The sequence below is a fragment of the Phyllobates terribilis genome, unplaced genomic scaffold (genome assembly GCF_046119375.1).
Source record: "Phyllobates terribilis strain yellow unplaced genomic scaffold, ASM4611937v1 Scaffold_5__5_contigs__length_657084704, whole genome shotgun sequence".
NCBI classification, from domain to species: Eukaryota; Metazoa; Chordata; class Amphibia; order Anura; family Dendrobatidae; genus Phyllobates; species Phyllobates terribilis.
The window spans coordinates 434,073,590-434,097,952 of record NW_027362765.1 but is presented as its reverse complement, the minus strand read 5'-3'; the positions used below and the strand labels follow the sequence as shown (position 1 = coordinate 434,097,952).

The window sequence follows — 24,363 nt, the reverse complement described above, 5'->3', positions numbered from 1 at the left end:
GGGCAGCCGAAAGTGTGCCACAGGTGCGGTGATCCCACGCACTTTAGTGCAGCATGCAGGGTGCAGAAATGCACCCTGTGTGGTGGGATAGGCCATCTCGCCGCCTCCTGTGGTACGGTTCGGTGCCACCTGTGTGATGCCGTCGGGCATCCGTTCAGTTGCTGCCCTCGTTCTTTCGCCAACGCCGTCTTTGGTCAGGCGGAGGGTGGCCATGTTGGGGTGGATCCTGGCAGTGCACCCTCTGCTGAGCCTGGGGCTGGTGGCAGAGAGGGGGCTGAGGGGCCAGTGAAGAACAGGAAGGTCCAGGGCCCCTCTTATCATCGGAGGCAGGAGAGGCGCCTGGTTGGGGAAGGGCAGGGGGATCCCCAGGCAACTGGTGTGATGACTGTCCCCCCTCCAGGGGTCTCGACCGGTGCCACTGAGGACCTGGGGGAGGAGGCGCTGAGCGAAGAGACCAGGAGGATGGAGAGGGAGGAGGCGGCTGCGCTCTCAGATTCCTCCCAATATGAAAGTGTTGAGGAGGACGAGGTTGCGCAGCCTACAGCAAAGGGTGACAGTGAAACCCAAAAAAAACGGCGAAGGAGGAAGAGGAAGATCAATGTGAAAGGGGTTAAAAAATCTGCCCCCCCCCGACCAGCAAGGTGCCGGCGGAAGGCTCCACGATCTCCCCTCTGATCTCTGTCTCCAACCGGTTTGGAGTCCTCGAGGACCCTGATGTGGCGGGGGTCGAGGGCAAAGAGCTGGGGGAGCCACCTGAGGGGCCTGTGGGGGACGGCGAAGTCCTTCCCTCAGGGGGTATACCATCTTCCACTGGGGGAGGGACTGTCCCTGAACCTGGGGGTGAGGTAGAAAGGGGAGGGGGGGGTTCTATGGATATGACAGTGTCCCTCAAACGCCGTGAGCGTGACAGCAAGGGGTCTTTGCCGGACGGTGAGGGGGTTGGAGGGAAGACGAAAGCCATCTAATTCGATCACCCAATGGCTGCACCCACCCCGTTGACGCTGGCGTCCATTAATGTTGCCAGCATAAAATCAGATGCGGCTAGATTTACGGCCTTTGATTTTCTCACCCGGTTTGAGGCTGAAATTTTATTTTTGCAGGAGACCAGACTAACGGACATGGGGGCCATTCACAAGGCAAGGAGTGAGTGGAGGTGTGGGCCCTCATACTGGTCTCTTGCGGCCGAGCCGTATAGCGGGGTGGCGGTCCTTTATAAGACCGCAGCGGTAGAATGCCAGAGGTTTATCGAAGTAGAAATGGGAAGGTGCTTGGTTTTAGACGTCTTCATGGGGGGACAGGGGCTTCGGCTCATAAACATCTACGGTCCCCAATGAAAGTGGGACCGCAAAAGTCTCCTCCTGAAGATCAAGCCCTATCTTTTTACGAGTCGGCAGGTGGTCTTTGGAGGGGACTTCAACACCGTCACAAGATTACGTGACCGGGGAGGCTCCAATGGCTGGCTGGCTTATGATAGCGTGACTCTGAATAGCATAGCTAGTGATGCTCGCCTGGTGGATGTCCACATCTGGCACACCCCAGGTCACAGTGGTTTCACCTATTATAGGGGTAGTTGTAGGTCTAGAATAGACAGGTTTTTTTTAAAGGAGGAGGCCGTCTCTTCAGCAGTGTCCGCTGTGGAGGTGGAATTCTCCGATCACTGTCTAATTTTCTTTTCCTTGAATGTTTCAGAAACCCCCCGGATGGGGAGAGGACTATGGAAGTTGAATTCATCACTGCTGGAAGAAGCGGAGGTGAGACAATCCTTTGAGGATTTTCTTCAGAGCCAGGTACCGCTGTTGGATCTGTGTAGCACTAAGTCTGAGTGGTGGGAGATGTTCAAAGATCGGGTTGCGAGTTTCTTCCGCCAGCTCTCTAGCCTCAGGAGCCTGAGCAGGTACCGCCTGTACCAGAGCCTGAGGAGGAAACTCGAACAGCTTGTCTCGACTGGAGGTGACCGTGAGGAGATCTCCAGAGTGAAGTCTTTGCTCAAGAGGAGTCAGTATGATAGACACACATCTTTGGTTTTTGAGAGGGATTTCGGGAAGTACCGCTCGCCTGACCCCTACAGAAACTGTAAGATGTCAGTGAATCGTAAAGTAGTGACCGGCCTGATCGATAGTACAGGTTCCCTGAACAGATCCAAATCAGGGATCCTGGAAGTCGTCAGGTCGTTCTACTCACGCCTCTTGGGAAAGACGGAACTAGATCGAGACGTGACGTCGACTTTCCTGGCCGAAGCCGTTCCTGAGCCAGGGGATGACCCCTCTCTCAGCGCTTTGACTGAGGCAATCAGGGGAGAGGAAGTGAGACTGGCCATTGATGGGCTTCGGCTCAAGAAATCGCCAGGTCCAGACGGCTTAACGTCTGAATTTTATAAGACCTTTAGGGACTCCTTGGTCCCCCTCTTGACGGAGGTGTTCAACGAGTGCCTTTCCTCGGGTGCTCTTCCCCGTTCAATGAGGAGGTCTGCCCTGATTATCTTGTCAAAGGGTAAGGACTCATCCCGTATTGAGAACTGGCGTCCCATAGCGCTTCTCAATACGGACTGGAAGGTTCTGGCAAGGGTGCTCTTTAATCGGTTGGTGAAATTTGCGCCCCGGCTCCTTTCCGGGTCCCAGCATTGCTCTGTTCCAGGCCGCAGCACATTTAGTGCTGTACTCGGTGTCCGGGAGGCAGTGGAGCAGGGTAGGGCTGGACTCTGGAAGGGGTTTCTGCTGTCCCTAGATCAGGCAAAGGCTTTTGATCGGGTGAACCACGACTACCTCTGGTCTGTCCTTTTGAGGTACGGTCTGCCCGGGGGGTTCGTAAATTGGTTAAAGGCATTGTATGCAGGGGCTGAGACTTTCCCGCTGGTGAATGGTTGGTCTGGCCGCCCTTTTGAGGTGGAATCTGGGGTTCGCCAGGGCTGTCCGTTGAGCTCGCTGTTATACGTGTTCGCAATCGACCCCTTTTTAAGGAGGATCGAGGGTGGACCGTTGACAGGAGTCCGGATGGACCAGGCGGCTCCGGAGGCCACCTTGAGGGCAGTGGCATATGCCGATGATGTCTCCTTGTTTGTATCCTCGAAAGAGGAGGCGGACTGGGTGATGTCTGAGGTTGACCGCTACTCGGAGGCATCTGGGTCTAAGATCAACCAGGAGTAGTGTGAGAGTCTCTGGCTGGGAGGGGGAGACCCTAGTTTTGGTCTCCCGGACACCCTCCCAGAACCTCAACCAACAGCTAAGATCTTAGGCATCAATTTTGGCCCGGGTGATTACCCCCAGCTAAATTGGGAGGGCAGGCTGAAGATTGCCGCTCAAAAGGTGGACCAGTGGAAGGGTTGGACTTTAACCCTAAGGGAGCGGGTGAACCTGATCAAGGGTTACCTTCTGCCTTTGCTGAACTATTTGGGCAGCGTCTGCATTTTGCCAGAGCCTCTTTGGACACGGGTCTACGGCCTGTTTTTTCAGATGTTATGGGGAAACAGGCTCAACCTAGTCAAAAGAGAGGTCACGTACCGTACGAGGAGACTAGGCGGGTTGGGTATGGTCAACCCGGTGGTATTCTTAGTGAATGCCTTCCTTAAAATCAACATAGCGAACCTCTGGCCAGAGAGGGCTCCTCCGTGGGTATTCTCCTGCAGGGGATGGCTTCGACCCTTCTTCCAGGAATGGGAGTCAGGAGGGCGAGTGAAGGACCTACGCACACCGCACGGGCATCTCCCGGCTTATGCTACCCTGGTTTTGAAAGTGATACGCCGGTGGAGTCTGGGAATGTGGGAGATCAGAACCATGCCGAGGAAATTCCTTGACAGGAGGGTTCTGTTGACCCATTTCCAGAAGCCTCTGGCCCTCAAGGATTGCCCAGGTCGGGATCTGGAGGTGGGGCTGAGGTTGTTAAATTCTACTCGGATCCCCTTGAAGTTTTGGGACTTGGCCTGGCGCTGCTTTCACGGGAGGCTGTATGTAAGGGGCAATTTGAAGTACAGGAATTCCGATGACCGGGGTTGCCCCCGTGAGGAATGCTGCAACGTGTCTCTCATTTGAAGTGCCTTGAGGGCCAGATTAATTTTATTTTTATAGTAGTAGGGGCAGGTATTTAGGCAGTAGGGAGAGATATTCATAGGGACAGTTAGGGACAGAGGAGGGAAAGATAGTTAGGCACGAGGTGAGATAGATAGGGCGATAGGGGCAGGGAGGGACAGATAGGGACAGGTCTTTTAAATTAGGGATAGCTTTTTAGATAGTAAGGGAAAGGTAGGTTTATATTTATATTTTTCCTTGTATCAGGGAGAGTGCCTGCTTTTCCGGTGGTGGGCTTTCAACTTTCACTGGTAGCTTTTCAAGAAGTACTGAGGTGTATGGGGCTCGCAAGCACCGAGCCATGGCTTAAAGTGTAAGTGGTAATTGTTAGATTGTCGTCAGTCAGGTTATAATGTTGTTAAGTTGTTGAGTTATTATGCTAAGTTGTGAGGTATTCCATATAAGGCAGTAGGGTAGTAGGGTAATAAGGTGGGGTAAAGGTAAACCCCACCGAGATATCGCAAAAAAAAATTATTTAAGTAGTAGTATTGTCATGTGGTAGTATTAGTGTATGTCATATTTTATGCCAGTAGGAAAAAAAATAAAAATAAATAAAAAATAAAAAACAAATAAATAAAAAAAAAAAAAAACACAAAAAAACAACAACACATGGGTGTGTATGTAGGGTTCTAAGTTTCAGTTAGGGTTGTTTTTTTTTTCTTCTACAGTGGTTATTATGCTTATGTTGGGTATGTTATGTTGGGCGATGGACCAGGTTTTATTTTCAGGCTGTGTGTTAAGGTTGTCTGTGGTTGATCTGAAGGTATGGTAATGCGGTCCCCTTTTTCTGTTTGTCTTCCTATATGGAACATCGAGCCGGGAAGGAGGCGGATGGAAAGGGAATAAGAAAGTAGCAAGGCCAAAGGAGAGGAGCAAAAAGAGCAGGGGTGGAGTGGAGCAGAGCCGAGCCGAGCATAAACTTTAATGTGAGGACTCACGGACTCTAGGACTCAGGGACTCTCTTGGACTCTCTCAAGGACTCTTACGGACTCAATGGACTCCTGTGGCTCTGAATGGAGAACCCGCACCTAGACTTTCATCTGGACCTAGCGGGGACTTTCATGGTATGCTTAGTATCGTTCCTTGCTTATTTTTAAGGCAGCTTAGCCTTCTTTTCAGTTTGGTTATTGTATGACATAGGGGGGGTTATAGTTTCTGGGTTTACATATTGTGTGTTATTTATTGGCGGCTTAGCCTCTCTTTTGTTCTGGAAAATTGTTGGTGATATATGACATGGGGAGGGTTTGATGGAGTGTTGCGGGGTTTTTATGTTTTTGTACTTTTTCTATAAAATAAAAAAAGAGTTCCAGCTCCAGTAGCGTCCATTAAAGCTGCTGCAGTTAAAAAGCTTTTATAAGGATCGAGCTTGGCGGTCCACCACAAGGCGTCCTACCGCCAGTCCCAGCCCCTGTGACTTGGGGTGCCTCCCCGATGCTCTTCACTGAGTGTCCCATGGGCCCGAAGCATTTCCTTTGAAAAAATTAAGTCTCCAAACTACAGGTGGTGTAGCTTGCTTAACAGGTGGGATAATCCGCTGACTAGCAGACACTGCTACTAGGCCCAAAGTATTGCCTGGGCTAGATGTAGTTAAAAATTTGTAATTAGACACTCTCGTTGGATGCTGAGAAAGCATTCCAGAGAGTCTCCTGGCACGCCATATATTATTCTCTTAAAAAGCTTGGGGTAGGGGTCTAGGGGACCCTTTTATAGCCAAAATCATGGCCCTGTATCGCAATCCGTCAGCTAGGCTGAAGATAAATGGAACATTTTCATCACCTTTCATAATCACCAATGGGACAAGGCAGGGATGTCCTCTGTCCCCTCTCTTATACATTCTAGAGATGGAGCACCTGCTCTCATCAATTCGCGATAACCCAATATTAGGTGGATTGAGGTGGGAGGCACCGAGTACAAGTGCTCAGCATTTGCCGATGATGTCCTAGTATATATCACTCAATCACATATATCCATCCCTGCTGTTATGGCTGAAATAGATCACTTTGTTACATGGTCAAATTTTAAAATCAATGCAGCGAAGTCTGAGGCACTCGATGTCTCCCTCCCCAAATCCATACAGGATTCCATCCAGTCCAACTTTCCCTTTGCCTGGCCCTCACAGGGTATCAAATACTTAGGAATTCGTATTCATAGAGACCTCTCCCATCTATTTTATCTTAATTTTGGGCCCATTATTGAACAACTCCATAAAGATCTTACTTCTTGGACGGTGAAGGATTTTTCCTGGTTTGGCAGAATAAGTATACTAAAAATTAACGTCCTACCTAAACTCTTATACCTCTTCCAAACCATTCCCGCAGTAATTCCCTCAAATTTTTGGAAAAGACTACGCGGTAGCTTTTAGTCTCCCCAGCATGACACAGGTGGGGCAGATGGTGGTTGTCCCGGCCCGCTAGGCCGCATTGTAGCACAGTGAGCTTCGCACTGCAACTTATGCTTCATATCCATGTGACAGTTCATGCATGAAGTGCTCAAACTATGGATTTTTTGGCCTCTACTTAGCTTTTGATGACAAATGTTACAGATAAAACGAGTTGGGTCATTCTTAGCGATCTGAAAAAATGCACAGGCTATGCAAGGTTTAGAGCCCATGCGACTCTGCTACTAGTAATACTATCAAATGATTGGCTGGGTTAGATGCAGAGCAACTGGGTTTGGTTGGGGGTCCCCACAGTCTGCCTAGGCTAGATGCAGTTAAAAATTCTCACTAGATACACAGGCGGTGCAGCTGGCTTCGCAGCTGGGCTAATATGCCCAAAGTATTGGTAGACTCTATACTAAATAAGGAAGGATTTACTGACTATGGTGGCCCCTCTGTGGGCCGTGGCGATTGGTGGAGATTTGGTGGATGATTATAGGAGAAAGCTCCGTAATAGAGAAAGTTGGTGAATTTATACTTTAAATACACGTGTACCAGCGGGTTTAAACATCAGATGATTTGTTGTATCATTATGAGTGATCATTTATAGATTATTATTATATATATGTTCCTTTTTTCTTCTTTTCTTTTTCTTTTTGATTATTTACATTTATATGCATTGTTTCTATGCTATATGATTTTAACATAGTATGGGTGTTTACATTTCTGATTAACTCAACCTTGAACAGGTGCATAGCAGGACATGACATATAAATACCACTTCCCTGCTGTTTTTTTACTATGCAATGATTAAGAACTCGTATATATATTGTGCAGAAAGAAGGGTGAAAGTCCACCCTGGCGGGAGGAAATTGGAGTTTCATAACACATATTTGAACTGGAGAGGTATTAGAGGCCTGCAATGGCCAAGGTACTAGTGAAGGTAATCAAGGTAGGGAGAGAGGCAAGAGGTCCGGTCATCTTAGTTATACAGGCTGGGGGAAACGACATAGCTTATCACAAGAGCGCATAACTAATGGCAATAATGAAACTAGACACTGAGCGTTTCAGGGAATTTTTCACAAAACTAACTATAGTGTGGTCAGAGATTGTGCCGAGAACGGTATGGCAAGGTGCGTGAGACATCACGTCCATTGAATGGACAAGGCAGGTAATAAATATTCGGATGGCAAAATTTATAAGAGACAGAGGCTGTGTAGTGATACGACACCGACAACAGGAAGGAGATAAAGCAGGCCTCATACGGCCCGACGGTGTTCACTTAATGGATATTGGACTGGACATATTCTTGTCAGGACTCCAGGATGGAGTGGAACAAGCGTTAAGAGTGATGGATGGGGGTCAGAGTCCTGCATACAAGTAAGCAGGATCCTCCGTGGCCTGGAAATAGAAAGGACATGTTGGAGAGTTACACTTGTTGGCCAACTTTCCGTTGTGGAGACTGGAGACACAGGGCATGCTGCAGCAAGCTGAATTATTTTAGAAATAAAATGTATTTCTAATGGAATGAGTATAAACAGTTAATAAAGCTGTGACCGATCCTCACCCATCCAGTTGTAAGAGTTACATGATTGTATTGTCAATGAAAGGGGGGCATTAAGGGGCTGAGCGTCGGGGTTTGGTTAGGGGTCCCCACAGTCTGCGTAGGATAGATGCATTTAAAAATCATTATTAGATACACAGGTGGTGCAGCTTGCTTCGCAGCTGGGTTACTACACTGACTAGCAGACAATGAAGCTTTGGAGCAGACCTCTGAGACCTCTTCAGACTCAACCATCTGTGTTACCCCAAGCCATAGTGTATGTAGTTTCTTACAGTTAAAAGGGGGGGGGACCCAACCCACCTCTAATTGACGATGGCAACGTCACGTAAAATAAAGCAAGGGAACTCCAAAAAGAGTCTCCATTTTTTCAAAAAATTTGTGGCACAGACACCACTTAAGTGGCATCAATTGCCCCAGAGTTGCTTAAAACGGTTGGTTAGAATGAGTACCACCCCCTGCTACTATGCCCACAATTATTTTCCAGACAAGATGCAGCTAAAAATTATTAGTAATTTGCAAGCTAGTGGAGCTTAGTATAGATGGCATAATAGAACGAGTATCGCACACTGCTACAGGCCCAAAATTATTTTCCAGACAAGATGCAGCTAAAAATGATTAGTAATTTGAAAGCTTAAAACGGTTGGTGAGGTGATTTTACAAAATCGTCAAGCTTTTATGCTCCCCAGGATGACACAGGGGTAGAAAAGTCCTTGCGGATCCATGATTTGTTCATCTTTATGCACGCGATTCTGTCTACATTCTCAGTGGACAGCCACGTGCGCTTATCTGTCAGCACACCACCAGCAGCGCTGAACACACGTTCAGAGATAACGCTGGCTGCGGGGCATGACAAGATCTCCAAGGCGTAAGTGGCGAGCTCCGGCCATTTATCCAGATAGGAAGCCCAAAAAGAGCAACGGTCCAGTGACACAGTCATGGCTTCGATGTTTACTTGGAGATACTCCTGTACCATCGTCTCTAGGCGTTGACTATGTGTCAGACTTCTTGTCTCCTGTGGCCTTGCAAAGGATGGGCTAAAAAAGCTGTGAAATGATACCGCAAAATTGCTGTTACCAGCAGATACTGTGTTTCTGTCACGGTTTGAGTGCTGAACACTCGACGGTCCCACGATTGGCAAGTTGGAACTGTGAGATTCACTACGTGCACCACTGGTGTTTTGTGGAAAAGCACATGTAAGATTCTGCAACAGTCTCTGCTGATACTCCTTCATGCGTGCATCCCTTTCTATGGCAGGAATAATTTCTGCAAATTTACTTTTGTACCGGGGATCTAACAGTGTGGCAACCCAGTAGTCAGGATTATTTCTAATTCTCACAATTCGAGGGTCATGTTGCAGGAAGTGCAGCAAGCAGCCACTCATGTGTCTTGCGCATCCAGGAGCACCAGGTCCCTGTTGTGTTGGTGGCAAGGTAACAATCATGCTTCCTTCCTCTGCCCTCTCCCCCCAACCTCGCACAACAGAAATGTGATCAAGGTCTCCTTCATCTGATGAGTCTTCCATCAGTTTGTCCTCCACTTCTTCCTGGGCTCCTGCACCTTCCTCACTAGTTTGGCTGCTACCATGCGCCCTGGTAAAACCATCTCCCTCACCCTCACATGCCTGAAGATGTTAGCCCATCCACATACAATTCCTCCTCCTCTACTTCCTCCACCTCCTCTTGTGCCACCACCTGACTCCGAATTCTGTTTAACATGTGCTCCAGCATGTAAATCACCGGAATAGTCATGCTGATAATGGCATCGTCAGCACTAAACATCTTCGTCGCCATTTCAAAACTGTGCAGAAGGGTGCATAGGTCCCTGATCTGAGACCACTCCCCCAGCGTGATTTGCCCCACCTCTGGATCTCGTTGGCCCAGGCTACACGTCAGAACGTATTGCACCAGGGCTTGTCGGTGCTGCCACAGTCGCTGCAACATGTGCAAAGTTGAATTCCACCGGGTAGGCACATCGCATTTTAGCCGGTGAAGTGGCAGGCCTAACGACTTCTGTAGAGATGTAAGTCGCTGAGCTGCGGGATGCGAACGGCGGAAGTGAGCACACATCGACCGTGCCCTCTGCAGAAGGCCATCTAGTCCAGGATAGTGGGCTAAAAATTGCTGGACAACCAGGTTCAACACGTGAGCGATACAAGGCACGTGTGTGACATTGCCCTGGCGAAGGGCCGCACCCAGGTTTGCAGCATTGTCGCACACGGCCTTCCCTGGTTTTAGGTCTAGTGGAGACAACCATTCATGAAACTGGTTCTCCAGAGCTGACCACAACTCCTCAGCTGTGTGACTCACATTTTCCAGACATTTCAAAGTAAAAACCGCCTGATGATGTTGAGCCCTGCTGCCAGCATAGTAAGGAGGTGTGCAGGATCCCTTCTGCGCAGTTAGAAAGCTTGTGGCATGACCAGACAGGCTTTGGGTGCAGGTGGAGGACCGAGAGGAGGTTGAGGATGCAGAAGCAGTGGAGGAACTTTGAGATAAAGAGGATTGACGCACAACTCGTGGGGACGGCAAGTCTTGGACAGCAGCCCCTTGTCCTGCTGTCACCATAGTTACCCAGTGCCCAGTCAGTGACATGTAACGCCCCTGTCCATGCCTACTCGTCTAAGAATTTTTCAAAGAAGCGGTGATGTTGTGTGCGACATGCTGGTGGAGCGCAGGCACACCTTTCATTGAGAAGTAGTGCCGACTGGGCATCTTGTACTGGGGCACTGCGACGGACATAAGGTCTCGAAAATCCTCTGTGTCCACCAGGCGGAAAGGCAGCATTTCTGTAGCCAAGAGCTTGCAGATGGTGAAATTCAACCTCTTAGCTTTCTCATGGCTAGGAGGAAATGGTCTTTTACTTGTCCACATCTGAGGGACCGAGGGCTGGCTGTTGTGCTTAGACGGGGTTGAGAAGGGTGTCCCCGGCAAACTGCCGGTCTGTGAGGAAGATGCAGGCGGACATGTTAGGTTGCCTTGATCCAAAGGTGGTGCTATCGATGTCGGACAGCGCTGAACACCAGCTGGTGTTTCCACCTCCAAAGAAAGTGATGAACTGCCAATCACGCTGGCTGTTGCGAGTAAAGAGGTGGCAGGTCTGCGTCCCAAAACAGGTGTGACTGCTGTTCCCCCAGTCACAGAGGATGAAGAGGCCGTGGATGCACAAGATGTGGCAGAAGGTGGTTAGCCCGGCCGGCTAGGCCGCATTGTAGCACAGTGAGCTTCCCACTGCAACTTATGCTTCATATCCATGTGCCGGTTCATGCATGAAGTACTCAAACTATGTATTTTTTGGCCTCTACTTAGCTTTTGCTGACAAATGTTACAGATAACACGATTTGGGTCATCTTTATCGATCTGAAAAAATGCCCAGGCTATGCAAGGCTTAGTACCCATGCGACCTGAAGAGCCACCACGACTTGTTGTCAGAGGCAGAGTTTTGTTTGAGGATGCAGTTGTTGACGTGCTTCCAATACTACGTCTCAGTCCAGGAAGGCGTAATCTGACCTCGACGTCACAAGCATCCTCCTCCACCTCCTCTGCTGACCTCATCGACTGGCTGACTGTGGGTTGACAGTAAGTGGGATCTCCAACCTCGTCATCATCACCCTGTGTGTTATCACACCCGTCGTCCTCAGAGCCAACCTCTTCCTGCCCTGAAAAAAAACTAAAGTTGTCGCTCCAATCAGTTATTTGAGTCTCATCATCGTCTTCCTCATTGTCTCCACCAACAGGAGTTACAGTTTGGGAACTTGGGTCGACATTATGGTCAAAACCTTCTGCGTCTGGTCCTGGATCCGACTCATAAAGATTCTGGGCATCAGTGCAGATCATTTCCTCGTCTGGATTCACAGAAGCTCTTGAGCCGACCTCTGATTCCCAGGCTATAGTATGAATAAACAGCTCTGCAGACTCAACCATCTGTTCTACCACATACTAAGACGGGCAGCTGGAGACTTGGGAGCTGTGAGGAAGCAAGTGCAATTGGGGTGACACCTCTGAGGACTGGAGTATTTGTGATGTTGAAGTTGAGGTGGAGGAGAGCCCACTTAAAGGAGTACTTGATATCCGTTGAAGCACCTGCTGTTTTTGTGCCTCATCTGGAATTTGCAGCGATTGGCGTGGCCGTAAGAAAGGGATCTTATCACATTGTCCGCTAAAAGAAGTAGACATCTTAGTTTGGCTGGAAGATGGTCTTTCTTCTGCAGATGTTACTGTTGCTTTAACACCTACCCCACGGACACAACCTTTTTTTCCCTTCCCAACATGCCTATTCCCCTTTCCACCAGCAGCAGGCCTTTTTCCACTCATTTTGATGGTTAACTAATTCACAACTCTGGAGTTGTTTGCACTAAAAACAATGGATGGGAACCGAGCAGAGCTGAGTGGCCAAACTGTGGTATTAGCCCAATAGTATTGACTGGGTTAGATGCAGATAAAAATTATTTTGAATTTGCATCATGGTGGAGGTTATTATAGATGGACTAATAGAGCAAGTCCCCCACACTGCTACAAGCCGAAATATTTTTTCAGAGCTAGAAGCAGAAAAAAATTCTATTGAATTTGCAACCTGGTGGATGTTAGTATAGATGGACTAATAGAATGATGCTATGCCCAAAAGGTTTTACTTCACTAGGTGCAGTAAAAAAATTGGTATTCTATACACAGGTGGTGTAGCTCGCAACACAGATAGGCTACTCCACTGACTAACACACTCTGCAATAGGCCAAAAAGGATTTCCTTTGCTAGATTTAGTCAAATGCTGTGAAAAAAACTTGCACAGCACTTGCACAGACCTGGCTGGCAAAAAGTGATAGGAACTGATGTAACCTAGCCTTCAAAAGGACTGCAATTACAATTAGTCTTTACTCCCAACCTATCTATTTAAGAGCACAGATCTGCCTGATAAAAGTCGTAGGAAATGACGTAACCTAGTCCTTAAAAGGACTGCAATCACAACTATTCCCTACTCCCAAGCTATCTGTAGATTTCTGCAAAAATTGTCTTGAAATTAACAAAGTATAGCGCACACAGCAACAGCCGTGCCGTCTAACACGCAGCTGCAGCAGTGAGAAAATGGTGGCGATGGGGAAAATGGCTGGGTCTTATAGGGCAAGGACTTGTGACATACACAGCCAATGACACATGCCCTTGCTTGTGTGAAAAAAGCAGTTCGCTCTGTGTGTGCACTGCTGATAGCCTGACAGATTGCACGTCCCCACTGTAAATGCGGGAAAGAGAAAAAAATGGAGATCTTCATTATTTCTGAAGAGATCCATCCCCTGCCCCCACCCCCGCCCCACTGTACACTCAAACTGCGTATTAACATTGATTATCAGCATTACTGTGAAAAAATCCAGTTATGATTTTGGTGCACGAACAGTTATCGAACATAACCTCGAACAGCCGGATTTTTTTCAAATCGTTAGTGTTCGCCGAAAGGCTCGAACACGGCCCAAAACAGCTCGAATTTGAGATTGGCGAACAGTTCGAGTCGAACACCGCTCATCTCTAGCAGCCACCTCTTCAATGACAGTAGTCTTGCCCTCTTTCCAAAATAGAAGTGGATCTTATTGGTGGGACCTGATTGTGGTAGAACATGTTTGTACATGAGACTTACTTGTGCTTTGACAAATATGCAAAAAAATATTTACAGGAAAGTATTAAAAAGTATGTATAGTAGAATATTTAAAATGAATATAAGAAGCGTTAAAAGGTTAAAATGTGCTTTATAAGGTTGCTGCCAGTGTTGGGATTTTGGTGATCTCACAAAGGAATCCTCTTCAAATATAAAACCAGTTATCATCTAGGGGTTAATGGGGCAGGAATCAAGGTGACACCAATCCACTAAGATTCTCTTAAAAAGGCAATTTCTTGTTTGCAGCACCCTTAGTGGTAAAAAACATGAAAATATGATCTGTATGAACATCTATGTTAAATGCATGATAACAAATGACTAAATAAGATTTCATTCATTCAACTATACCTGAGCAGACGACGCCAGCATCTTCATTGTGTCCACAGTTATGTACTGTAAATGGTTGGTGTGGACAGTCCCATACGTGTAGTTCATTACCAGTACATTGCACATCATCCAATACAATTAATCCTTGTCCTTGGCCAAATGCAGCACTGCCATTAAATGCAAGAGCTTGGCCACAATTTAACTGCCGGCATACAACTTGTGCAGCATTAATATCCCAATAATCATCGCACACAGTTCCCCATGCTCCGTTATAAAGGATTTCAACACGGCCATTACATTGACCATTGCCATTTACCAGTCTTAAAGACATGTCTGAACCTAAAAAAATGATAAGGAATATGGTAATTTCCAAAAATAATTCACTGAAATATTGTCGAAAAAGTATTCCCATTCTGCATGGAACATTATATAAATGTGTAATAAACAATGATAAGGCTACATTGCTGGCCAGGGGCACTGAACTGGACAACTGCGGTCTGAATCGGGATGTCAGCAGTCTGGACCCTGCCATCCTTCCACCATAGATGTATTACAGGAGTGCATTTTCTCCTTTAACCTAAAAGAGCAGATTAAGAATGAAGCTGAAGATAACACTTTAAGAAGGCTAAGAATTTATTAAATAGAGAACGTCTATAAGTGGAAACAAAATTAAGTAAAGCTTTAGAATCAGACTCTGGTACCAGTGTAACTAAGGAGTACAACACTATACCAAGAGAAGGAAAATCAGAGCCAGGAGTTAAAAATGTTGTCCACTACTACGATAACCCATACTCATTCACCGTGTTTTCCCCTTATCAAATAATACCATGTATACTCGCCTCCCGTGTGGGCTTGAGGTTCCAGCCACAGCTCTAATTTCCTCTGGATATATGATTTGTCCAAAGAAGGGAGAGCAAAGTGGTCACTGATTGGCCGAATGTATCTGGGCTTTGTGTGTCTGGGTGGTGGCTCAGACACGCACAGGCTCACTATCTAAAGACTGCAAGTACTACTATGTGACTATCTTAAATGTGGCTACTTTGAATGAATATGCACTTCCCATACAAATCTGCAATGTTAATGGCTCTGAATAATATAGGTAGAACCTATTAAAAAGGCACTTGTATTTTTTTTATTTATTGAGTTATAGGTTTCTACCGCAGTCTATCCACTATGATAACCTATGCACTTTGCTTATATGTTAGAGTGCATTTTTTTGTTCTGCAAAACCTATGATGCCTATGTGCTACTTTGTGTGATACCTTTACTTGTAGGCAGCATGCCCACAATGAGGATTTAATACGTTTCCATGGCTGCATTTCCGCTGCGAAAACGCAATAAAAACTCATGTTAAGTTGTCTGCCATGTTTCTCAATGATAATCCGCATGTGCTGTGCACATGCTGCGGAAATTTCCACTGCAGATGATCATTGCGGAAAAATGCGCAGCACGTCCACTAATTTGGCAAAATCGCCGACATTGACTTGCATTGAACCGCATAACATCCGCATGCATACAAGTATGCATGCGGATGTTATGCGATTCAATGCGCAGATGGTACCCGGGTCTGGAGAAGAGAAGACTCTCCTCCAGACCCAGGTACCGTAGTACCTGTAGTTAAAAAATAATTAAAATGAAACAAAACATTATACTCACCTTCTGATGGCCCCGGGTCTCCTCAGCGATGAGTCCTGCCTCCCCGGTGGTTCGCGATGGTGTAAAAGGACCTTCCATGACGTAATTTAGTCATGTGCTGGTCACGCGACCACTGACGTCGGCGGAAGTGTGACCTGTCACATGCCATCAGAAGGTGAGTATAATGTGTTCTTTTTGTTTTTTTTAACATTTTAATTATTTTTATTTTACTATAGATGCTGCATTTAAAGCAGGTTGCATGGATTTATATTGTGAGACCAAGATGTTAAGCACTTTTCCAAGTGATGCTCAAAATCGCTTGGAAAAGCGCTTGACAACACGCGTGCGGAAATGCAAGTTAAAAAAGTGTGACAAACGCTTCTACCTGGCAGAGAAAAAACGCATGTAAAATCTGAATGCGTTTTTTCTGCCAGGGAGATGCATAAACACTCAGGAAAAATCCGGGACTTTCTGCATATTGACACTTGAGTTGATATTTACTGTAACTTATTGTCTGCTAACTTTGCAAGTCAGGGATGCAGGGTCAATGAACAATGCATGTTTTTGATTGACCATTGTGTGGACCCTGTGGCTTGTTGACCCACAAAACAGAGAAGGACAAACTATGTAGATCGATTAAATTCTCAAACAATGAGAGGGAAACTCATTCCACCTCCCCCCTGATCTGTGGATGATGACCCGTGACACAGATGTGGGTAAAAAAAAGGATTTCAATAGTTCTGAAAATATAATCAGAGTGAATTGCCAGAGCAACAAGTAGGACAACATGGTTCCATTAAGAGGGACATGGATTTGACTTTCTACAGGATGTCAGCTTAGGGGACCGCGGCCCCAGCAGGGATAACACATATCTACTCCATTGAATAACATTGAACCTCCAGTCACTTGACCCCCAGGGATACATTTGGAGAATCCAGGTGGGCACATCACTTTACCACCGACCGGGCCAAAGTGGCTTTCATCATGTCCCATCTCACTGGGGAAGCACTGGCATGGCTAAATCCCCTGCGGGAGAGAGGGGATCCCCTAGTATCCAACTTGTCAGCTTTCCTTACTGCTTTCCGGAAAGTCTTCGATGAACCGGGACGAAAGACCTCGTCAGCCTCCTCTCTGCTACGTCTCTGCCAAGGGAGTCTCACCGTAGACCAATATGCCATACGGTTCCGTACCCTCGCTTCTGAACTTGCCTGGGATAACGAGGCCCTGCTGTCCGTCTTCTGGGAGGGTCTTTCCGGTCGGATTAGCGATGAACTTGCCGGTCGAGACATCCCTACCCCCCTGGACGACCTGGTGTCACTTGCTACCCGGATTGACATCCGGATCCAGGAAAATAACAAGGAAACCACCCGTGAGAGGAAGTTTCCCCACCTTGCTCCTAACTTCCAGAGACCTGTCTCTTCTTCAGTCACTCCCCGGGCACACTCACCCGAGCCCATGCAGGTCGACCAGACCAAGTTGGTCAAATCCTGCCAGGAGTCACGCCGGCCCGAGGGGAGCTGTTTCTACTGTGGCAGCAAGGAGCACCTGATCTGTTCCTGCCCGGAGAGGCGGGGAAACGCTGGTGTCTAGGATCGCTCGGAGAGGTCATCCTAGACAAAAGTAAGTCCTCTCCCTCCCTGACTTTGTCTGTCTTTCTCTCCTGGGGAGAGGATCGGCACTTTGAAAAGGCTCACCTGGACTCTGGAGCGGCTGGGAACCTCATCTCCCAGTCCTTAGTAGAGAGATACCGTATTCCCACCAAGCCTCTCACTTAACCTTTGTCAGTTGCCTCCGTGGATGGTAAACTCCTTCCAGTACCCATCCTGCTCGTCACTGAACCCTTAACTCTGCAGGTGGGAATGCTGCACTCTGAGAAGATCTCCTTCCATGTGCTATCCGGAATCTCTCACTCCCTGTTGCTTGGTCTACCTTGGATCCAGACACATGAACCCGTATTGAACTGGCGATCCGGCGAAATACTCCGGTGGGGTCCTGACTATCAAAAGACCTGCCTGGTTCCGGTCCGCCCAGCTCGCCCTCCGCCTACTCCAGCTAATCTACCCAGTCTCCCGGCTCCATACTGGCCCTATGCGGACGTCTTCGGTAAAAAGGAAGTGGAGACGTTGCCACCCCATAGGCCATATGACTGCCCGATCGACCTGGTACCAGGCGCCACTCCTCCCCGTGGGCATATCTACCTGTTGTCTGCAGCCGAAACCCGGGCCATGTCTGAATACATTGAAGAGAATCTGGCTAGGGGATTTATCCGAAAATCCACCTCCCCGGCTGGAGCCGGATTCTTCTTTGTCAAAAAAAAAGACGGCTCGTTACGTCCCTGTATTGACTACAGAGGACTCAATCTAATCACTGTGAAAAACAAATACCACCTGCCGCTCATCTCCGAATTGTTTGACCGTCTCAAGGGCGCCAGGATCTTCTCCAAGCTGGATCTACGAGGAGCATATAACCTGGTCCGTATCCGTCAAGGAGACGAGTGGAAGACAGCATTCAATACCCGGGACGGTCACTATGAGTACCTTGTGATGCCCTTTGGTCTCTGTAATGCCCCCGCTGTCTTTCAAGAGCTGGTCAACGACATCTTCCGTGATCTCCTGTACTCCTGCGTAGTGGTTTACCTGGACGATATCTTGGTCTTCTCTCCGGATCTCTCCACACACCGGAGGGATTTTCGTCAGGTCCTCCTTAGGCTCCGGCAGAACCACCTCTATGCCAAATACGAGTAGTGTCTCTTCGACCAGACCTCCCTTCCATTCTTGGGCTATGTTATCTCCCAGACAGGTCTACAAATGGATCCAGAAAAACTCTCTTCTGTTCTAAAATGGCCCCGTACAGAAGGTTTGAAGGCGAAACAGCGATTCCTGGGCTTTGCTAATTACTATCGTCTTTTCATCCCACACTTCTCGTCCCGGACTGCTCCCATATCTGCGCTTAACCGTAAGGGGGCTAATCCCAAGGTATGGTCGCCTGAAGCCGAGGAGGCCTTCCTTTCCTTAAAGAGAGCCTTCGCCTCTGCCCCCGTCCTGCATCGTCCGGACAGTAATAAACAATTCTACCTGGAGGTTGATGCCTCCTCCTCTGGAGCCGGAGCGGTACTCACCCAAAAATCTTCTACCGGGAGATTGGCAACCTGCGGCTTTTTCTCTAAAATCTTCTCCTTGTCTGAGCGCAACTACTCCATAGGAGACCGTGAATTGCTAGCCGTCAAATAGGCGCTGGAGGAGTGGCGCTATCTGCTAGAAGGGGCTCTTTACCCGGTAATCATCTACTCGGATCACAAAAACCTGGCATATCTCCAAAATGCCCAGAGACTCAATCCTCGCCAGGCCCGGTGGTCGTTGTTTTTTGCCCGCTTCGACTTCATTCTTCATTTCCGCCCGGCGGACAAGAACGTCAAAGCTGATGCCTTGTCCCGGTCCTTCCTGTCCTCTGATCAAGAGGAGGAGCCTACGCACATCATTGACTCCTCCAAGGTGATGAATGTGGCCCCCTTGGATCTGACTCGTCTTCCACCCGGTAAGACCTTTGTAGCAGTACCAGATCAGGAGAGGGTTCTTCGCTGGGGACCTCTAAACTAGCTGGCCATGCTGGCCAAAAGAAGACCTTCCAGCTCATTGCCCGGCATTACTGGTGGCCTACCCTGCGTAAGGACGTCGTAGACTTCGTCGTGGCCTGTTCATCCTGTGCCCGTAACAAACTTCCCAGACATCTACCAGATGGCCATCTATTGCCCCTGCCAGAACCTGCTGCTCCATGGCAGCACATTGCTATGGACTTTATCACCGATCTTCATGTTTCTGCCGGTTGTATAGTCATTTGGGTGGTCGTTGACCGCTTTTCTAAAATGGCCCACTTCATTCCCCTGCCTGGTCTCCCATCTGCACCCGAGCTGGCTAAAGACTTTATCCGCCACATCATCCGTCTCCATGGCCTACCCCTCAACATCGTGTCGGATTGTGGGGTTCAGTTCACCTCACGCTTCTGGAGAGCCACATGTAAGCTGCTAGAAGTTACCCTGGATTTCTCCTCCGCTTACCACCCACAGTCCAATGGTCAAGTGGAGCGGATCAATCAGATCCTGACCAGCTACCTCCGGCACTTCGTTAATGCCCACCATTCGGATTGGGTGGATCTCCTACCATGGGCCGAGTTCTCTTATAATAAACATGAGAGCGAATACTCTTCCCAAACCCCGTTCTTTATTGTCTATGGCCAGTACCCCCGGATTCCAGTTCCTGTCTCCGCTTCTGTGGACAGCCCTGCCGCAGATTCTCTTGTCAACGAATTTTCTACTATTTGGGAGAGTACCAGGTCTGCTCTTCTTCTGTCCTCCGAGCGGATGAAGAGATATGCTGATAAGAGACGTCTGGATCCACCACAATTCCGTCCGGGAGACAAGGTTTGGCTCTCTTCCAAATATATGCGCCTCAAAGTACCCTCCTACAAGTTGGGCCCTCGGTTCATCGGACCCTTCGAAGTCCTCAGGCAAATTAACCCAGTGGCCTACAAATTAAAACTCCCGGCCACCCTACGCATTCCCAACTCCTTCCACGTATCCCTCCTCAAACCCGTTGTCCTTAACACTTTTTCCGACAATCCAGGTACTCCTCCTACTCAGGTTTCTGCTGAGGACGTCTTTGAAGTGGAGAGTATCCTGGCCACCAAGAGGGTAAGAGGGAGAACCTTTTTCTGGTGGATTGGAAGGGGTTTGGTCCTGAGGAAAGAACTTGGGAACCCAGGGAGAACATCAACGCTCCGCTTCTCCTTGAGAAATTTCTCTCTGGCCTAAAAAAGGGGGGCCTGAAGGGGGGGATACTGTAGCATCGGCGTCTCTGCCTCCTGCTAGGCAGAGACGCCATCCCTCTCACCTTCCTGTTCAGCGCGCGGCGTCCTCCAGCGCTCCTTCCCTCGCTGCTGCCGGCGCGTGCTCCTTCCCTGGCACTGTGCTTAGGGCGTGCGCGCGCTCCCCCTCTCTTAAAGGGGCTAATCGCGTCATCCTAAGGAGTCCCCGGCCAATTGCCAGAGGACTTACCATATATAAGGCACCTCCTCCAAAATGGAGGTGCCCGAGCAAAGTTGTTTGCACTGTGTCTGATCTGTGCTTCAGCCCTCAGGTCCCGCTGCTAGCCTGACTTCTCATCCTGCCTGCCAGCCTGTTATCTGCCCGTTACCTGCCGAGCCTGCCAGCCTGCTCACCTGGTGCGCTCACCTGTTACCTGCCTGTTACCTGCCTTGGCTATCTGTCCGCTCACCTGGGAGCATCCGCCTGCCCTGTCTGTCAGACCGCTCACCTGGGAGCGTCCACCAGTTACCTGCCTGTTACCAGGCTCGTCTGTCAGACCGCTCACCTGGGAGCGTCCACCAGTTACCTGCCTGTTACCTGTCTCGTCTGTCTGCCTGCTCACCTGGGAGCGTCCACCAGTTACCTGCCTGTTACACGCCTCGTCTGTCTACCCGCTCACCTGGGAGCACCTGCCTGTTTCCTGCCAGCCTGCCTGGAGACCCTGCCATCACTTGCTGTGACCACCTTCCTGGTAAACCTAAAGACTGCTACTTGCCCTGCTTTCTCGAACTGTGACCACCTGTCAGCTACCAGAGACTTCCGCCTGCTTGCAGTGTCCATCTGCCATACCGGTCAGTCCCAGCCATCTGACCCGTGGGAGCCACCTGCTCTCTTACAAGGTGGTCCCCAGAGAAGCACCTGGTCCGTCAGCCCGGATCCTCCCTGGTCACGGTGTCGTTGCTGCCGTATGACCAGGGTCGGTTCAGGTGGATACTTAGTCACGCCCCTCTGGGTCCCTCCTTGCACCTCGGCACAGAGGTTCCACCACCCGAACCCGTAACACCTTACAAGATGTCTGCTGTAAATCCCACTTGACAGCAATATTTTACAGGTCAACAGCCGCATCAACAGCTGAGCTGGGCCTGCATCAAATTCAGGGAACCGACATAAGACATACCAATAAGTCATATGTCACTAAGGATTTAGATGAATTGGTAAACCCTCACATGAGCAGCCAACTCTTCAATGACAGTAGTCTGGCTCTCTTTTCAAAATAGAAGTGGATCTTATTGGTGGGACCTGATTGTGGTAGAACATGTTTGTACATGAGATTTACTTGTGCTTTGACAAATATGCAAAAAAATATTTACAGGAAAGTATTAAAAAATATATATAGTAGAATATTTAAAATGAATACAAGAAGCGTTAAAAGGTTAAAATGTGCTTTATAATGTGGATGCCAATGTTGGGATTTTGGTGACCTCACAAACTAATCCTCTTCAAAAATAAAACCAATTAGCATCTAGGGGTTAATGGGGCAGGAATCAAGGTGACTCCAATCCACTAAGAATTTCTTGTTTGCAGCACCCTTAGTGGTAAAAAACATGAAAATATGATCTGTATGAAGATCTATGTTAAATGCATGATAGCAAATGACTAAATAAGATTTCATTCATTCAACTGTACCTGAGCAGTCGATGCCAGCATCTTCATTGTGTCCACAGTTATGTACTGTAAATGGTTGGTGTGGACAGTCCCATACGTGTTGTTCATTACCTGTACATTGCACATCATCCAGTACAATTAGTCCTTGTCCTTGGCCAAATGCAGCACTGCCATTAAATGCAAGAGCTTGGCCACAATTTAACTGCCGGCATACAACTTGTGCAGCATTAATATCCCAATAATCATCACACACAGTTCCCCATGCTCCGTTATAGAGGATTTCAACTCGACCGTTACATTGACCATTGCCATTTACCAGTCTTAAAGACATGTCTAAACCTGAAATAAAAAAAGTAGAATGGTCATTTCCAAAATCAATTTACAGTGGAAGTTTTCACTGTTTAGGCACATCAGGTGCTCTCCAAACGCGACATGGCATCAACCAACGATTTCAGCCAATTCTGAGTTCAAAACGTCAACTAACTCTCCTTCCCTTCTGAGCCCTGGCGTGCGAACAAACATTACTTTTTTTTCCACATATGGGGTATCAGTGTACGCAAGAGAAATTGTACACATCTAGATTAATTTCTTGAGGGGTGTAATTTCCTAAATGGGGGGACATTCCTTTGTTTAGGCACATCAGGGGCTCTCCAAATGTGATATTACATCCGCTAATATTCCAGACAATTTTGAGTTCCAAAAGTCACATAGCGCTCCTTCCCTTTCTAGCCCTGCCATGCGACCAAATAGTACCTTTCCACCATATCTGAGGCATCGGCATACTCAGGAGAAATTGCACAACATATTTTTTGATGCATATTCTTCTGTTACCCTTGAAAAAATGCAAAATTTGGGGCTAAAAGAGAAATTTTTTGGGTAAAAATATGACTCCTTGCTCTTGGCAAAAAGCAGCACTGCTTTGAAATATAAGAGCATTGCCAAACCCTAACTACTGGCATACAACTTGTGCATCCCTTGTTTGACAGTAATTATCATAACTAGTTCCTCATGATTCATTAAAGAGGATTTCTACAGAACCACTATTTTTTATCAGCCTCAAAACCAGGTCCAAAGAAAAAGATAATCAGTGACTTCCAAAAACAATCTACCATACATTATCTCAAGGATATATTGCCAACTAACACATTTATTAATTGGATATGCCATTATTATGTACCAGATTCAAGTCCCACCCCTGGGACCCGAATCTATCTGGATAATTAATCCTAATCTCTCTTGATAATTTATTTAGAAAAAATAATAACATTTGTAAAATAAAATTATAATGAGAAGCGTTGAAAGTTTAAAATGCTCTTTGTTAGATCATTGCTAGTGTTGAAAAACCATCAAGATTCCATTATTGGGGTGTTGATTACCTCACAAAGGAACTCTACTGTCACATAAAACCACTTACTAATTGGGATGCAATAAGGAAGGAACCAAAGTACCTCAGTCCATTAAGATTTTCTTAAGAAAAGCTATTTATTGTTTGAGGCGCTCTTAGTGTTAGAAAGTATGAAAATATGCTCAACTTGAACATCTATGCAAACAACATGATAGGATAACAGATGACTACATAGGATTTAATCCATTCAAATATACCTGAGCAGACGACTCCAGCATCTTCATTGTGTCCACAGTTATGTACTGTAAATGGTTGGTGTGGACAGTCCCATACGTGTAGTTCATTACCAGTACATTGCACATCATCCAATACAATTAATCCTTGTCCTTGGCCAAATGCAGCACTGCCATTAAATGCAAGAGCTTGGCCACAATTTAACTGCTGGCATACAACTTGTGCAGCATTAATATCCCAATAATCATCGCACACAGTTCCCCATGCTCCGTTATAAAGGATTTCAACACGGCCATTACATTGACCATTGCCATTTACCAGTCTTAAAGACATGTCTGAACCTAAAAAAATGATAAGGAAAATGGTCATTTCCAAAAATAATTCACTGAAATATTGTCAAAAAAGTATTCCCATTCTGCATGAAACATTATATAAATGTGTAATAAACAATGATAAGGCTACACTGCTGGCCAGGGGCACTGAACTGGACAACTGCGGTCTGAATCGGGATGCGAGCAGTCTGGACCCTGCCATCCTTCCACCATAGATGTGTTACAGGAGTGCATTTTCTCCTTTAACTTAAATGAGCATATTAAGAATGAAGCTGAAGAAAACACTTGAAGGAGGTTAAGAATTTATTAAATGGAGAACGTCTATAAGTGGAAACAAAATTAAGTAAAGCTTTAGAACCAGACTCTGGTACCAGTGTAACTAAGG

General features: G+C 47.4%; 1 protein-coding gene across 1 annotated transcript in view; it reads right to left on the bottom strand.

Annotated features, from left to right (window-relative positions):
* LOC141271608 (scavenger receptor cysteine-rich domain-containing protein DMBT1-like) overlaps nt 1-24,363 on the bottom strand; it is a 210,488-nt gene that overhangs the window by 181,628 nt on the left and 4,497 nt on the right. The window contains exons 3-6 of the mRNA XM_073681652.1: nt 23,670-23,987; nt 22,089-22,400; nt 13,988-14,305; nt 2,311-2,330 (exon numbers count right to left, since the gene is read on the bottom strand). Of these exons, the coding sequence (XP_073537753.1) occupies nt 2,311-2,330; nt 13,988-14,305; nt 22,089-22,400; nt 23,670-23,987 (968 nt within the window). The remainder of the gene's footprint in view (nt 1-2,310; nt 2,331-13,987; nt 14,306-22,088; nt 22,401-23,669; nt 23,988-24,363) is intronic.